Source organism: Oncorhynchus kisutch, linkage group LG3, assembly GCF_002021735.2.
Source record: "Oncorhynchus kisutch isolate 150728-3 linkage group LG3, Okis_V2, whole genome shotgun sequence".
NCBI lineage: Eukaryota > Metazoa > Chordata > Actinopteri > Salmoniformes > Salmonidae > Oncorhynchus > Oncorhynchus kisutch.
The window spans coordinates 39,206,089-39,222,124 of NC_034176.2; the positions used below are offsets into that span (position 1 = coordinate 39,206,089).

Below are 16,036 nucleotides of genomic sequence, written 5' to 3' on the forward strand. Positions count from 1 at the left end.
GCTCAGCAGTGGTGGTAGGTGGAGGACATCCATATTCTCAGAATTTCACCTCCGATACCTAGATAGCAGCCCCCATTTACACCACTCAAATCGATGTTGTACTGCTGATGAAAATGTCCTGCATAAGTTCAAATATTGATTGTTTTTCAAAACCATCTTCTGTTATATAATGTACTGATCTAAAATCTTAACCAAGGAAACAAATCCAATGTAAGGATTTTTCTGTCATTGGATTCCTTGGGCATTTTTTCAGGTCCAAACAGTGTAAAATATATATGTATATATACACACACTTCTGGTCAAGATTTGTATTTTATGTGTACTATTTCCTACATTGTAGAAGGGGGAATGCAAGACAAAAGATTGAAGTTCCTTTTAACGGGGTATGGCAGTAAGTGCCAGGCGCCCCGGTTTGAGTGTGTCAAGAACTGCAATGCTGCTGGGTTTTCCACGCTCTACCTTGTAGAGTCCATGCCCTGACAAATTGAGACTCTTCTGAGGGCAAAAGAGGATGCAACTCAATGCTAGCAAGGTGCTCCTAATGTTTTGTACATTCACTGTACAGTATACATAAAAACGTATTTGGATACCCCTTCAAATGAGTGGATTTAGCTCATTTAGCCAAACCCGATGCTGACAGGTGTATAAAATCGAGCACACAGCCATGCAATCTATATAGACAAACATTGGCAGTAGAACAAGTCAGTTCGTAAAATTTTGGGACCTGCTAGAGCAGCCCCGGTAAACTGTAAGTGCTGTTCATGCAAAGTGGAAACATCTAGGAGCAACAACGGCTCAGACGCAAAGTGGTAAGCCACACAAACTCACAGAATGGGACCACCAAGTGTTGAAGCAAGTAGCGCTTAAAAATGGTGTGTCCTCAATTGCAACACCCACTACCGAGTTCCAAACTGCCTCTGGCAGCAACAGCAGCACAGAACTGTTCGTTGGGAGCTTCATGAAATGGGTTTCCATGGCTGAGCAGCCGCACACAAGCCTAAGATCACCATGAGCAATGCCAAGCGTCGGCTGGAGTGGTGTAAAGCTCGCCGCCATTGGACTCTCTAGCAGTGGAAACTCGGAGGCATATGAGCTGGGGGACTTGTTGACCGGGATCACTGATAGCCAGCAACCCCTGTAAGGCATCCCCGATGATAACCATTTGGACAGTTTAGATGGGGGACCGTTCCTTTCCTCATTTGGTTGGACACATTCATTTAACATTGGTAATTATGACAATGCAGAATCTTCTTGGTTGGAAGCGCAATGTGTTTCTGAGACACCATACACCAAACATGTGCTCCACTACACTTCTGGTACGTATATGTGCTTGGTTGTACTGTTGTTGCTCAGGTCATATTGCATGAAGAATGTGGGTGAACAAGAAGTTGGTCTGTACATACTGTATGTACCCACTGTCACCAAGTAAGATTCCACTATGTTGTCCTCCTGAGCATAAAAAGAGGAGTTTTGGAAAATCCTTTCAATGTGCAACGACATTGGAGAACTGCAAATTGTGAGTGCACACACTTTGTACATTGATTGAGAACCAGTATTTACTCATCCTGTACTCCTCAGCACCTGCTGTAGAGGGACAATTGATGGGAATATGACATCCATCTATATAGCCAATGACTCCAGGGACGTTTCCATGAACTCTACCTGTAGTTGGCTTGGGCAACAGCATCGGGGATCTTGATGTACTGTAATTGTCTTTCAGCTCACATATCGCATACATAGCCCCTGTAGGGAAGGAGGGATGGGCATTCCCCTACGAGAGTCAGACAAAGTCCTTGGCTCAAACAAACAAATGTCAGCTGCATTTTGTTTTGTACGGAAACGTTACAGAAATCGATTTCATCAAAATCATTCTATAACCTTCTGTCTATAACCGCCCTTCTGTCTGGCCTTGGTGGTGCTCTTTGATCATCGTTGAAGAAGTCCGGGTAATCCATTTTCCTCCATTGCCAAGGTAAACCTGGGGGCCACCTCCCGAGTGCGGCAGTGGTCTAAGGCACTGCATCGCAGTTGCTAGCTGTGCCACTAGAGATCCTGTTTCGAGTCCAAGCTCTGTCGCAGCCCGCTGCAACCGGGAGACCCATGGGGCAGCACACAATTGTCCGGGTTAGGGGAGGGTTTGGCTGGCAGAGTCGTCCCTGTCCCATCGTGCTCCAGCGACTCCTGTGGTAGGCCGGGTGCATACACAATGACACAGTTGCCAGGTGTACGGTATTTCCTCTGACACATTGGTGTGGCTGACTTCTGGGTTACGTGGGCATTGAGTCAAGAAGCAGTGTGGCTTGGTTGTGTCGTGTTTTGGAGGATGCATGGCTCTCGAGCTTTGAGTCTCCGTATCGGGAGTTGCAGCGATGAGACAAGACTGTAACTACCAATTGGATACCATGAAATTGGGGATAAAAAAAGGGTAAAAGTTAAGAAAATAATCATTTTAAATCACCTGGGGGTCAACATCCATTAATCTGAAGTTTAACCTGCCTCTGGCCAGGTTTAATATAAGGCTTAATTTAGATCTAGATTAACTCTAATCATCCTTCTGGAAATCAAACTTTTTAAATCTACCGTGGCAAGTCGGAGACTTTTTTAAACCTGAGAAATGCCATTTCAGTTAGTCCAGTTTAAAAGTGCAATTGAGTCTAGGATTAGGCTTAATTTGTATCCAAGAAACCGCCCCAATGAGTCTGTCTATTGAGAAGAAAATTCACGCAGCACATGTACCTGAATGCATTCATGACTCTTTTCTGTATCCACTAAAATTATAATATTTTTCCTGAATTACATTGTAAGATTGTAATATTATATTTTATAATTTAGCTAGACATGTTGGAAATAGAACTGGCTTTTAAATTATACCCACCTGACCCAGATTGCGATTTATAATGGACCATTTTTGGATTGCGCAATGAACAACAATCATTTTGTGATGGTGGGATGCAGGGTTGTGTTCCAAACAAAACAACTACAAGTGTGCTTGCTCTAGTTCATCAATGGCACAACTAGGAGAGCTCAAAAAAGCATCTTATAGTTGAAGACTATTGAAATTGCACACTTTGGAGAGATGTGTGGCCACTTGGAGTCACAAGTTAGTCCTCTCACTCAAACCATTGTATTTTTGTTGTTGTCTTATGTTGCACCTACCCCACATTTTCCAGGAATATTCTTATCATGTTACTGAATGTATCCAGATTCATTATAGATTTCGTTATCAACAAATGCAGCGAAAGGTATAGTAAATGTAAAACGCACATAAAATTAGCAGTGTAATGTCTGGATTCAGTCTTGTGTCAGGTGAACTGTTCTCATCACCTTTGGTCTAATAATTTTCACATAATCTCCAAACTGGTCCATTTTAATTGCTACCATAGTTCTGCATATTTCTTCTATAAGAAACATTTCAATTTAGCCCGATCCATATAGGCCATTTCCCTTGAGTATAAAGGGTTAAGATTTAAGGGTCTTACAGGACTATAAAGCCTTCTCTATGGCCTCCATTCCTCAGCTGTGAGGTGTGAAGTGGACCTGGAGGGTCAGGACCCCAGTATTTTGTCCAAAATGGCACCATTTACCCGATATAGTGCACTACTTTTGACCAGACCCTATAGTGCACTACTTTTGACCAGTGTACTATATAGGGAATAGGGTGTCATTTGGGGCTGCATTCTATGAGGAAAGTGCAATGAAGCAGTGCCCTTGGTAGGACTGGGGCCGGGGGGAGAGGCAGGAGGTAGTGTAGTGTGGAATATAGCACCCTTCATCAGTGAAGACAGCAGAAAGGTTGAAGCAGTCTGTCATATGATCACCCATCTTACTGTCCCTGATTCATACAGGCTGTAAATGCCTGGTGAAACCTACAACCTAGGAGACATACCTGCTATAAAAGTGCTTATAAATGCCATTCTTCACTCCAATCTGAGCCATGCATGCATGCACACAGGCACGTACACACACACGCACGCACGCACGCAGGCACACACACGCAGGCACACACACGCAGGCACACACACACACAGGCACACACACATGCAGACATTCACACATACAAGAACACAAATGGAAGTGCACACGCACACACAAACAAAGAGATGCACGTGTCTGTGTACAGGTAAAGAGATGTGTTTGTGTACAGATACTGTACAGTTATCCATAGGAAATCACTCTTGCTGTGTGTGGTTGAACGTCTTTGACGAGGCACAGAAAACACTCTGAGCTAATGGAAAACCCTGACTCATTATTTTAAATTATTAATATCCCTGGGGACCTTTTTCAAATGTGTTGCCAAAAGCCACAACACCAATTAAACACCAACACTCTGAGAATGTCACGTAATCCAATCGTGTGCCCTTTGAGGAATGTTAACTTTGGGGCTTACGACAGAGGGAGGAGAGTGGCCCAGATTCAGACAGACATGTCATGGCTTGTTTCTCCCTCCCTCCCTCACTCCCTCTCTCTTGTTCCCTCTACCTGCTAATGAAAAACTCTAGCCAGCCAGCCAATCCCATGAGTGCACACCATCACTTTGTTCTTGTTTTGCAGTGTTGGTCCTCCAGCTCCATCCTCCATCTCCCTTCAACAGTTGTGTAAAGTAGTAAAGTAAAATACTTTAAAGTACTACTTAAGTCGTTTTGGGGGTATTTTGAATGCTGAGGCAGGAGAGAGTTATGGTCCAATTCACACAACTATCAATATAACGTGTTGTCATCCCTACTGCCTTTGATCTGGGCGGACTCACAAAACACATATACTGCATTTGTAAATTATGTCAGGGTGTTGGTGTGCCCCACCCAGTCTGCCTGTGAAAGAAAGACAACTGAGCTCTCTGGTTTGCTTAATATAAGGAATTGGATGTAGGGCATTTACGTTTACTTGACCATTTTTTGTACTTTTCCACCCCTGTACTTAAGTACATTTAAAACCAGATACTTAAGTAGTATTTTACTGGGTGACTTGTAATTTTATTCATTTTTTATTAAGCTATCTTTACTTTTTCCACCACTGACCTTCAGTAATTCTCTGCCTGCTGTTTACAAGCAGTGCTCTGTGAAGAGTCACACTTAAGTACATCTCCTATGAGCTGACAACCTTTAAGCACCAGCTGATGACCAGCCAGACTGTGGAAAGTGTGCCAGAGGTGTGTGTGTGTGTGTGTGTGTGTGTGTGTGTGTGTGTGTGTGTGTGTGTGTGTGTGTGTGTGTGTGTGTGTGTGTGTGTGTGTGTGTGTGTGTGTGTGTGTGTGTGTGTGTGTGTGTGTGTGTGTGTGTGTGTGTGTGTGTGTGTGTGTGTGTGTGTGTGTGTGCGTCAGAGACAAATAGTTTATCAACCATTGTGTATTATAGGCAGAGAGGCAACAGATAATTGAGGATAAATTGAGATGCTGGACTGGATGGATAGATCACCTATCTATCATTGTGCCGCTTATTTCCCAACAGTTCATTGTAAAAACGAGCAAGTTATTTACAGATTCAGGTGAGTCAGCCAACAAAAGAAACAACGAAGACACAAATTGGTTAGAACTGGATAAATTTTTTACTGGAAAGAAAAAGAACACTTTAAAAACATTTTCCACTGGTTAGTACCAATATTGTACAGTGTCAAACATACTGTACTGCTCGTGATATTAGTTCAGTTACAGCAAGTTTAAAATGTCAATTAAATGTAAATTCTCAAGATATATGGCTATTCTAAGTAAAGGTACACTACTCCAGTCTATTTTCTTTAGTATCTCCTAGTATTAAAATCACCAGAGACATCAAACCTTATCACTATCATAATTAGCATTTTAAACAATACTTTTATCAAGACATTTGGATATTCAACCTGACTAAAGAATTACATTAGTGATAGCCGTCACTTCTAAAATCTCCCTTTCTATTGTAGTATGCTATGTAAATCTACCTAAAGAAATCTACTGAAAATGCAACGCCCTGGTCCAGACATGACTTTGTGAAAAGTTAAGACCGAGGTTACACAATATGAGATCTGTGTGCGCTCCCCCTCGTCCCAAAATACAATCACTTCCCAACATGAGGCGTCAGAGCAATTAGAGCTGCATCAATCAATCATCATAACTCAATCAGCATCCCCAACACAGAGCATACAGAGCAGAGAACTAGGCAATGGCTGAGTCCCATATTCCACCCTTTCCCCATAGGGTTCTGGTCAAACGTAGTGCTATATACAGGGAACATGGTGTCATTTGGGAGGCATACAATATATCTTGATAAAAAGTAGACGCAGTAAATGAGGGAGAAACTCATACATTAGAAATAGGATGAAAGTTCATGGAAATGTCTTATTTACTCATTGGTGACGACAGAAGGTTTGAATTAATAGAGAGTGTGAGATGGATGTCTTGGTTTGTGCAATTATATTTCTACTCACAGAAATGGAAATGGCTGCTTCGTTGGCCAGGATGATAAGTCAAACCACGACGAGCAGTCAGCGCTCGCTTCGCTGATTCTGGCTTTAGTATAATACATTACAGTCACTGCATTCACTATAGAAAGTGCACTACTTTTGAGCAGAGTCCTGGTCAATAGTAGTGCACTAAATAGGAAATAGGGAGCTATTTGGGACAAAGCCCCTAGCGCTCATCTAAATATGGGCCGGACCAACTTCTCATTTACACGTCTCTCTTTTGCAATCTCATAGTTTTAATGTCTATCCATGCTTGTCAACTATCCAAGAAAGATTGCCATAGCCCTCGTATATTACTCTTCTTAAGTATGCATCCCAAATTGCATCCTATTCCCTATATAGTGCACTACATTTGCTCCACCACTTCCTCATCTGCTGGCACAATGGTTTGAAATCATCCTCAAATACCAGATAATAAATATTCCTATATCCATGGTATTTAAAGGATGGTTCTCTGTCCACTGGCCTATCCCCTGGGTCATAAACATATTTTAAAGCAGAACCATACATCAATGATTCATACAACATTTTTGAATTCACTGTATTTCACTGTGCTCAATTCATTCACTTCACTTAATTCACTGTTTTTCCATTTCTGTTTTTCGAGCTAATTTGCATTAAAACAGGCCACGCAAAGACAGATAGATATGGCCAATTTGATGTATTTTAATACAGTAACAATTAATGTCTTTGTGCTCCAACACCTAGGGCTAGATTCAATCCATATCGAGGAAGAGTTGGGCAATTCCCGATCGAGCGGGACATATGCAGTGTGCACCGTGAATGTAGTCAGGAACACAGGAACATTGTCTTTTAAATTTAAAATTGTGCTATTGCGCAGATCTTACGCATTAAATCTAGGCCCTAATCCCTCCCGGGGTTAACTTTTGAGACAGGCAGCAGTGAGGCTCTGAGAAGAGGAAGTTGAAGGCCAGTAACTGTGGGATGTCCAAGACCACACATACAGCAGGCTACTTTCTGAGTAGCAAGATACACACATCCTCATCTGCTATAAACACTGAACCTCACATATCAACGTGTACAGTCGTGCTCTTTCTTTCTCTCTCACTCTCTCTCTTTTCTCTCGTGCTCTCTCCCTCTGTCTCTGCTTCCGTATCAATGTCAGTAATGTTGGAGATTGCTGTGCATTGGGACCAAAACAAGGCAAATGCATATTTTCTAATAACAGTGTAGGAAATGTTACAAAGTCTATTGCTACAGGATAGAGGGTTTGTATCCTTGGTTAACAGTTTTTTAAAGGTACACATTAAACAGAGGAGTGGGGGAGAGATACAATACCCATGTGGCACAAACTGAATGTTGATTGCACATCAATATAACGCATGTACAGTAATACTCGTATGTTAGTGAGAAAGAGTTCAATGTAGAAAAAACTACAAGTGAGTAAAATACATGGAGTGCCTGCCTCATTCTAGGAAGGTCAACAAAGAATTGTTAGACGTGTGCCCTCTGTACCAACGTTGCTGAATAATAGCAAATCTTAAAGAATATAAAGAAAATGGCCTCTCTCTTTTGTCTCTCTGTGGTGAGTATGTCCACATGGATGCATAAAGATGTGTATTATCATCCCACTCCCCCCCAGCTAAGAGAGAATACTGATAATGAAGACTCCTCACAGTTCAGTACCCCTGCAGTGCCCCATCAGGCTAGGATTCTGAGAAACACACAAACCACCCACACACACGCGCCGAGGAGCTACACACACGTTAACTTATTAGCTCTGGTGGAACAGTTTAAGGAGGGAATGCGAAGAGCATCCGTAAATGATGTTATTTTGCCATTTTGGAGCACGAGCAAAAGTTGGAAACTAATCTCAATATCATGACCCGCTCCTTCACAGAACTGCTCCGCGTGTGTTTGAGGTGTACCGTACCACTACTGAGTGTTGCACAATATCACATGGGCAAGACAGAAAGCCCATTTGTTAAAAGTCAATAGCACAATACACAGAAAGTAAATGCCATAAGAATGACATGACAAGAATACTGAGATTTTGGTTCGAATAAGAACGAAGAAAAACACAGGCAGTGCAGAGAGTAACTAGACTAACTAGCAGCAATACTAGTTAAATAGAAGTAAATATACTGTAGATATACAGTGAGGGAGATGACCATAAGCAGTGTGACACAATTCATCTAGGCCTAGTCCACGTTCCATAAACCTCATGGCAGTATTAAGTGATGCACAGTTAGCAATGCAATGCAGACACACACAGTAAGACAGAGCGCTCACAGCATCAGGGTATCATTCCCTGGGAGTGAACTGAACACTACAAGAAAGAAACGTCTGTGTCCGTAGTTCAGCAGGGTAAAACATAAACGTGGAAGGGCTCTGGTACGGTGTCACTGTTGCATGCGTAATGAGCAATAAGCTACAATTGACCAAAGTGTATGAAGAATCCCCCCCCAAAAACTGCCTTGTTCACACACAAACACGCACAGGTGCTCAGAGACACAGAAATGGTTTCCCTGACAACCACTGAGCGGAGAGGATCGGAACTAGTCGACAGACATCTCCGTCCTATTCCGTTACGTTATGACGGTACATGAGGTGACGGTAATTATCATACGAGGGATAGCAGTAACCCTGAGTTATTCAAGACAAACAGTTCATAAGAAATACGAACACAATAAGTTCAAAATAAATGCTGTTTTATACGATATATAGATACTTTGAATTATTGGTAAGACTAATTTAGTACTATCTTTTCTATTTGTGGTACATGTATAGATAACGGAAATCTATTCTCTAAAGCTCAGAAAACCACCAAAGCACTTTATAAATACATTTAGCTCCTTAGGGAGATCTACGTACTTCCGGAAAAAATAGCTTTAATCTGAGTTCACACAGCTGACAGGTAGACAAAGGAGGAAATCTGTCGCCATCTCTTCTCCCCTTTCACAAAGAGTCTTTATTTTCCCTGCAGGTACTGCATCTCACTCTCTCTCTCTCTCTCTTTCCAAGAAGACTTTCTGGGCTCCTGAGCATAAAATCTAACTCTATGTGTCTCTTGAGACTAAAGGATGATCTATCCACTCTTCTACCTTCACTCTCTGGTTCTCTCTCAGTAGAGGCATTAGTTGAGACGGTGAAAATGGATGGGGGGGAAATATACAGTTCACCTCTTGACAGTAGCTGCTACTGGAATTCACTTAGTGCCTTCAATTCATCCGAGAGCTGAGGATTGAAGCCTCCTCGGTGAGTAAAACCACCTGAACCCCGTCTTCCTGTTGCACCTCTTCTACAGAGCGCTCCCGTCCAGGACCTCTCAAGGAAAGCCGTCACTGTAGGCTATCGGTGATGAGATACACAGCCAGTAGGCTGACAAAGGTGAAAGGTGAGCAAAGTCACAAAAGGTTGTCATAGTCAAGCAGCTTGGAGTGCTGGCGGGTTTTCCACAGGCGGAAGAGACGGAAGTCAAAGTACATCTCGATCATCTCCTTGCCTAGAGAGAGAGAGAAATAGAGAGAGGGTGGGTGGGGTCGAGGGGCTCCGGTTAAGTCCAGTTGATTTCTCTTCACCTCTCCACTAGCTAATCCGTTCTCAGAAAAGAAAATAATTCACGTTTTTTTCCCCCCTTCCCAACAACTACTCTCAAAGGTTGATTGAAATATACAGTTGATTGAAGTGTTCATGTACTGTAAAGCTTGATCAAGCTATAAACCGGGGGAAATGGAGGAGACAAGATAAAAGAGAAAGAGGTGGAGAAATAGTGGGGTCTTGTGGGTCAATAGAGGAGAGGGAAACACTCAGTGGAGATAATGAGATATTAATTGAGAAATAATTAGCATGACATCAATAAGTGTCAGGGGGAAATGATTGATGAGGGGTGTGTTCAGAGCTCACGAAGTTCAGACATGTCTGCCAGTGTGTTCCCTAATGTCCTGATTAACTTGGTTTGCCTTACTAGGTTTGATTAATGTTCACTATTTACATTCAGGGAACGTGTACAGTGCAGCATGTAGCAGATATTGGAAAAATCGAAAATGTACATATGTGAAATTGTGTGTGTGTGGTCATGCGTGTTATACTCACCCTGCGCAGACAGCTCTAGTGGGGACTTGAATTCGATGGCATGAGGTCTCATTAGCTGCTTCAGATTCTGGATTAGCTGTGAAGCAGAACATTTTACATTTCAAAACATCCATCTGGCAAAACAGACAAACCTCTTGAGAGGAGAGAAAATAGTCTTCTGTTCACAGCAAAAACAATTGCAGACATATTGTCACTCATTCTTTTTCCAAAGGAAACTAACGCTCAGTTGTACCTCCAAAAGCAATACAACTAACTCTAAAGTTAAATATGTCATAACATCAACCGAAAAGAGCCCTTCATAGTGGGAACGACAGGGGCAGAGTGTGTCTTGTGTATACAGCAGAATGGGAAGTGACACTGAAGTGTTAACCTGTGTTTGTCTCACTGAGTATATCTGTTGTTGAGTGGCCGTTGTGTGTACGAGGAGAGTGCTCATTGCTGGAGAGAGCCTGTCAGAGCACATTACTCTACCTTACATAACCCTCCTCCTGCCCACTTCTCCGCTCACTCCCTACACCCCCCCCCCCTCTCCCCGCTCCTCTCCCTCTCTCTGCACCTCCCCTTTTCCTGCACCTCTTCTCTTCTCTTCTCCACTCCTGCTCCACTCCCTGCAGTCTGGACCAGCCAGTGCCACTGCCCCATGGAGCCTCGCAACCAATTAACATGTTTTTCCAGAAGCCCGTTTCCTATCTGCTGACGCCATTCACAGAGCAGTAGAAGTAGCAGCATGCATGATCTAAATCAATGTACGGAACCTCTGGGGAGTTTGTGTGCGTGTGTGGGAGAGGTCAGGGTTCGCGGCCCCTAGCGGGACTCTGCGAATATAACGTGCTCCAGTGTTACAGTGCTTAACCTCAACTCCCCTGACCGTGTCGACAGAGATGAACAACAATCGTTTGAACCCTTAAAGCCGGGTCACTATTTTAAAAGAGGGGAATACTGTACAACAGAAGGATTTCGGTGGTAGATTCTATCGGCAGAAACCAGCAGACGGGTTAACAGAATTCAGAGGAGGAACTAATTATGTTTTTGTCTTGTCCTTTGTAGGCTAGAGGTGACTGCTCCCCAGAAGAAGACTGTACAGGGAGTGAATACAACTAAAGGAGTGGAAACGAGCTGTATAACAAAGTTAAGGTTTGCATCCAAAATGGCACCCCATTCCCAATAGGCCCTGGTCAAAGTAGTGCACTGTATATGGAAAAGGGTGCCATTTGGGAGACACACAACATCAATCAAGGAGAGTTGCAGCTACAGGTAAGCTGGGTGTGTATCGGTACGTAGGTCTCTCTGAAACTAGCAGACTATTATTAGACGGATGACTAAAGCTTTCTATCTGCATTCCAGCTGAGGTAGCAGGGGATTACAGATAGCAGAAGAGAACACTGATAAATGCACTGAAAAATGCTTCCCTGTTTCATTTCTGCGACTTGTACAGCCTCCAGACTGCCACGCATGCACACACACACACACACACACACACACACACACACACACACACACACACACACACACACACACACACACACACACACACACACACAGACACACACACACACACACACACACACACACACACACACACACACACACACAGACACACACACACACACACACTCCAGAGAAGGAACAACGTGGCGAAAATGTCAGCTAGACTGGAACAACACTGATGTCTGTGTCAGAGGGTGGGCACACTGTACAGCGTGCTAATGTACAAAATGCATGTATGTGTTGCTGTACATTTGACTGCCTAATACAGCGTGTGAAAACGGTATGTTCAATTATTTAAATAAGTAAACACAAATCCTGTAGCATATGTACGGAGTTTCTGTGTGAGAGTGCATGCATTTTCAAGACCATCTGAACTAAGTGCCTGTGTGTGTGTTTGTGTGTGCGTGCCTGAGAGTGTGTGCGTGTGTGTCTGTGTGTGTACGTGAATCTGTTTGTGTGCATAGCTGCTTGTTCCCTGCAGTGTCTGCCAGTACGGCTTAGTCTCTGTGGGTGAGGAGGGCCAGCAGGGCAGGGGGATGTGTGTGTGTGTGTGTGTGTGTGTGTGTGTGTGTGTGTGTGTGTGTGTGTGTGTGTGTGTGTGTGTGTGTGTGTGTGTGTGTGTGTGTGTGTGTGGCTCTATACTGGCTACATAAATAAAAATAGGCCTATATACTGTGCACTCATCTATAATGAAGCAGTACGGTTGTGGTAATAAATGTTTACAGTGACAGAACAGGAAACAACTCTTTACATAAGTTAATATAGTACTGGGTAGGGTTAGCCTGGGTACCAGTCTGTTTAGCTCTCCTATGACGAAGATTAGCATGACGAGGATTGTCAAGGAGTGGAATGACAGCTAAACAGACTGCTACCCAGACTATGGTGGCCAACATTTCAGTAACTTTCACAAAATCCCAAAGGTTTTGGCAGAAATTCCTGGAATCAGGAGGGGAGAACGCAGGAAATCCAGGAATCAGGATGGGAGAACGCAGGAAATCCAGGAATCCTCCAACTGGGATTTCTAGAAAACCTGGTAACTTTGGGAAAATTACTAGAATTTTGCAACTACAATAGGAAACTTTAAATCCATACTTTTTCTCCATTGGCACTCCCCAGAACATAGCAGCCCATTATGTGAATGAGGTTGGCCTCAGGGTTTAGTTTGCTCATGAACCGACTCAACTTCTTCCAGAACCTGTCCATACAAATACAAGTGGAAGAGATTAAATTAATCTGCATTTTTATGGTAGTGTATGACTTTGGTCTATGCTCCTTCAATCCAGTGACAGTTGTCATGGTGATATTGTTGTCAGAAGTGAGTGATCTTACTGGATCATGTCCTCCTCCTTCTCCACCTTGGCAAACGTGGCCACTTTGTTCTTGAGCAGGTACAGATGCCCCGGACCTCCCTGGAGAACAGGTTCATTCCGGTTATGTGCGTGCAACAATAACCGCAGCAGCAATAAGCTGACTTAAACAATGAGTTTGAGACAATAAGAACCCATTCTCCAGCTCACACACGCAAACACACAATAGTGTCTAAGCCATCTCCCCTTCCCCTCTCTCACCTGACAGAAGATGAGCATGTTCCAGATCTTACAGCCTTTCCTGTAGGCCGTCAGCTTCTTCTCTATCTCCTCTGTGATTGGAGGGAAAGATGAGGGAGGAAAGTATAAATGTTACTTTTCTGCAGGCTGAGGAGAGAGGCCACATACTGTACGATGATCATTATTCAGGGCATACTATGACTGAAAAACAAACACTTCCTCTACTCACCAATGATGTCATCGAATGTGGCATGTTCATGATCCTACAGAAAAATGAAAAAAAATAGGACACAATAAGATGAGACGTTAAGACAATTCCAACTACTGTGTGAACGGGGTGGTTTATGGTATGCACGTTATGGCATAGCATTTAAAAAGTTGATATTTTCCATATAAACTGTAATAATTAGGAAGTGTAGAAGAGACTCTTGCAAATCAATATGACAGTCATCAGAATATCCAGGAATTATCATAACAGGTAGGAGTAGTGCAACGGACCAGTGGATGAGAGGGACTCACATAAAGGATGGGGATGACCGAGGGGTCGTCCCGACGGATGATGTTAGGGACATATTCAGCCTTCGGGACCTTAGAGGATATCAGCTGGAAGAAGACAGACAGTCTCAACATCTATACAAAAATCCACGAAAAAGTGTCTACAGTGGGTAAATGATATACTGTAAGTAACATCATAATGAGAATGGAAACAGATAAATACATTTGTCAGAAACTACCCTACTTAGTAGTATGATATCTGTTTAAGGTCATATAGAACAGCACTACAGAGATATTCTCCTACAGTTTACACTTAGCTATTAACAACACAATGTACCCTATTCACTTTGCACTGCTATGAGATGGCTAACTGGTCTCGTAGGTGAGCTGAGAATCTCACTATGATTTTGGGGGGGGTGAAGTCATCTCCCTCGCAGGCTGCTCTCTCCAGTTCTCTCTCCTCCTCCCAGTCCGCATCCTCCTGTGACCCTTCATCTAGAGCCCCTGACGAGGACTGCAGGTCCCCATCTGACACACACACACACACACACACACACACACAGAAACACAGAGTCGGGGAGAGATGAAAGGATCACAAACAGAGCTGATTAGAGGAGAGTCTGCAATCAAAAGCTACGCACCTGGCTGCTGGCTGTTTGCAGAGAGAAGAAGACAGGAATCATAGAGAGACACACATCGAGGAAATATCACATTTACATAAGTACTCAGACCCTATACTCAGTACTTTGTTGAAGCACCTTTGGCAGCGATTACAGTATCGACTCTTCTCGGGTATGACGCTACAAGCTTGGTACACCTGTATTTGGGGCGTTTCTCACATTCTTCTCTGCAGATCCTCTCAAGGTCTGTCAGGTTGGATGGGGAGCATCGAGGCACAGCTATTTTTTGTCACACCCTGATCTGTTCCACTTGACCTCGTTATTGTCTCCACCCTCTCCACGTGTCGCTTATTTTCCCCAGTGTATTTATCCCTGTGTTTCCTGTCTCTCTGTGCCAGTTCGTCTTGTATGTCCAAGCCTACCAGCGTTTTTCCCCGGTTTCCTGCTTTGCCTTTCCTCCTTTTTCTAGTCCTCCCGGTTTTGACCCTTGCCTGTTCTGGACTCTGTACCCGCCTGCCTGACCATTCTGCCTGCCTTGACCTCGAGCCTGCCTGCCACTCTGTACCTCCTGGACTCTGATCTGGTTATGACCTTTTGCCTGTCCACAACCATTCTCTTGCCTATTCCCTTTGGATTTATTAATCAAACTCCAACCATCTGCTTCCTGTGTCTGCATTTGGGTTTCAGGTCTATGCATTGTCTTGGGTGTAGGCTTAGCCTCGATGTCCTGTTGGAAGGTGAACCTTCGCCCCCAGTCTGAGGTCCTGAGCTCTCTGGAGCAGGTTTTTATCAAGGATCTCTCTGTACTTTGCTCCGTTCATCCTTCCCTCGATCCTTTCCCTCGACCTCAAGTCTTGGTTTTTGCTCTGACATGCACTGTCAACTGTGGGACCTTATATAGTCAAGTGTGTGCCTTTCTAAATCCTGTCTAATAAATTGAATTTACCACAGGTGGACTCCAATCAAGTTGTAGAAACATCTCAAGGATGATCAATGGAAACAGGATGCACCTGAGTTCAATTTCGAGTCTCATAGCAAAGGGTCTGAATACTTATGTAAATAAGGTATTTCTGTGTTGTTGGTTTTTACACATTTTCAAAAATTCCCGAACAACCTGTTTTTGCTTTGTCATTATGTGGTATTGTGTGTAGATTGAGGATTTTGTTTTTTGTTCATCCATTTTAGAATAAGGCTGTAACGTAACAAAACGTGGGAAAAGTCAAGAGGTCTGAATACTTTGCGAATGCACTGTAGCACAAGAAATCATAGGCACATAAAGCAGGCACACAAAGCCATCAGATACATAGACAATAGGTTGCAGAGAGACACGGACACAAAATATTTAGAATGAAAGACAGAGCTTGGAACATACAAGCACAGACTCGGACAGACCTTGGA

General features: G+C 43.3%; 1 protein-coding gene across 1 annotated transcript in view; it reads right to left on the bottom strand.

Annotated features, from left to right (window-relative positions):
• Positions 1 to 5,525: 5,525 nt before the first annotated feature.
• The window catches only part of LOC109872339 (NMDA receptor synaptonuclear signaling and neuronal migration factor), a 40,784-nt gene continuing 30,273 nt past the window's right edge, over positions 5,526 to 16,036 (bottom strand). The window contains exons 8-15 of the mRNA XM_031805816.1: positions 14,419 to 14,546; positions 14,043 to 14,126; positions 13,753 to 13,786; positions 13,545 to 13,615; positions 13,306 to 13,385; positions 13,069 to 13,171; positions 10,489 to 10,564; positions 5,526 to 9,898 (exon numbers count right to left, since the gene is read on the bottom strand). Coding sequence (XP_031661676.1) covers positions 9,801 to 9,898; positions 10,489 to 10,564; positions 13,069 to 13,171; positions 13,306 to 13,385; positions 13,545 to 13,615; positions 13,753 to 13,786; positions 14,043 to 14,126; positions 14,419 to 14,546 — 674 coding nt within the window. The 3' untranslated portion in view covers positions 5,526 to 9,800. The remainder of the gene's footprint in view (positions 9,899 to 10,488; positions 10,565 to 13,068; positions 13,172 to 13,305; positions 13,386 to 13,544; positions 13,616 to 13,752; positions 13,787 to 14,042; positions 14,127 to 14,418; positions 14,547 to 16,036) is intronic.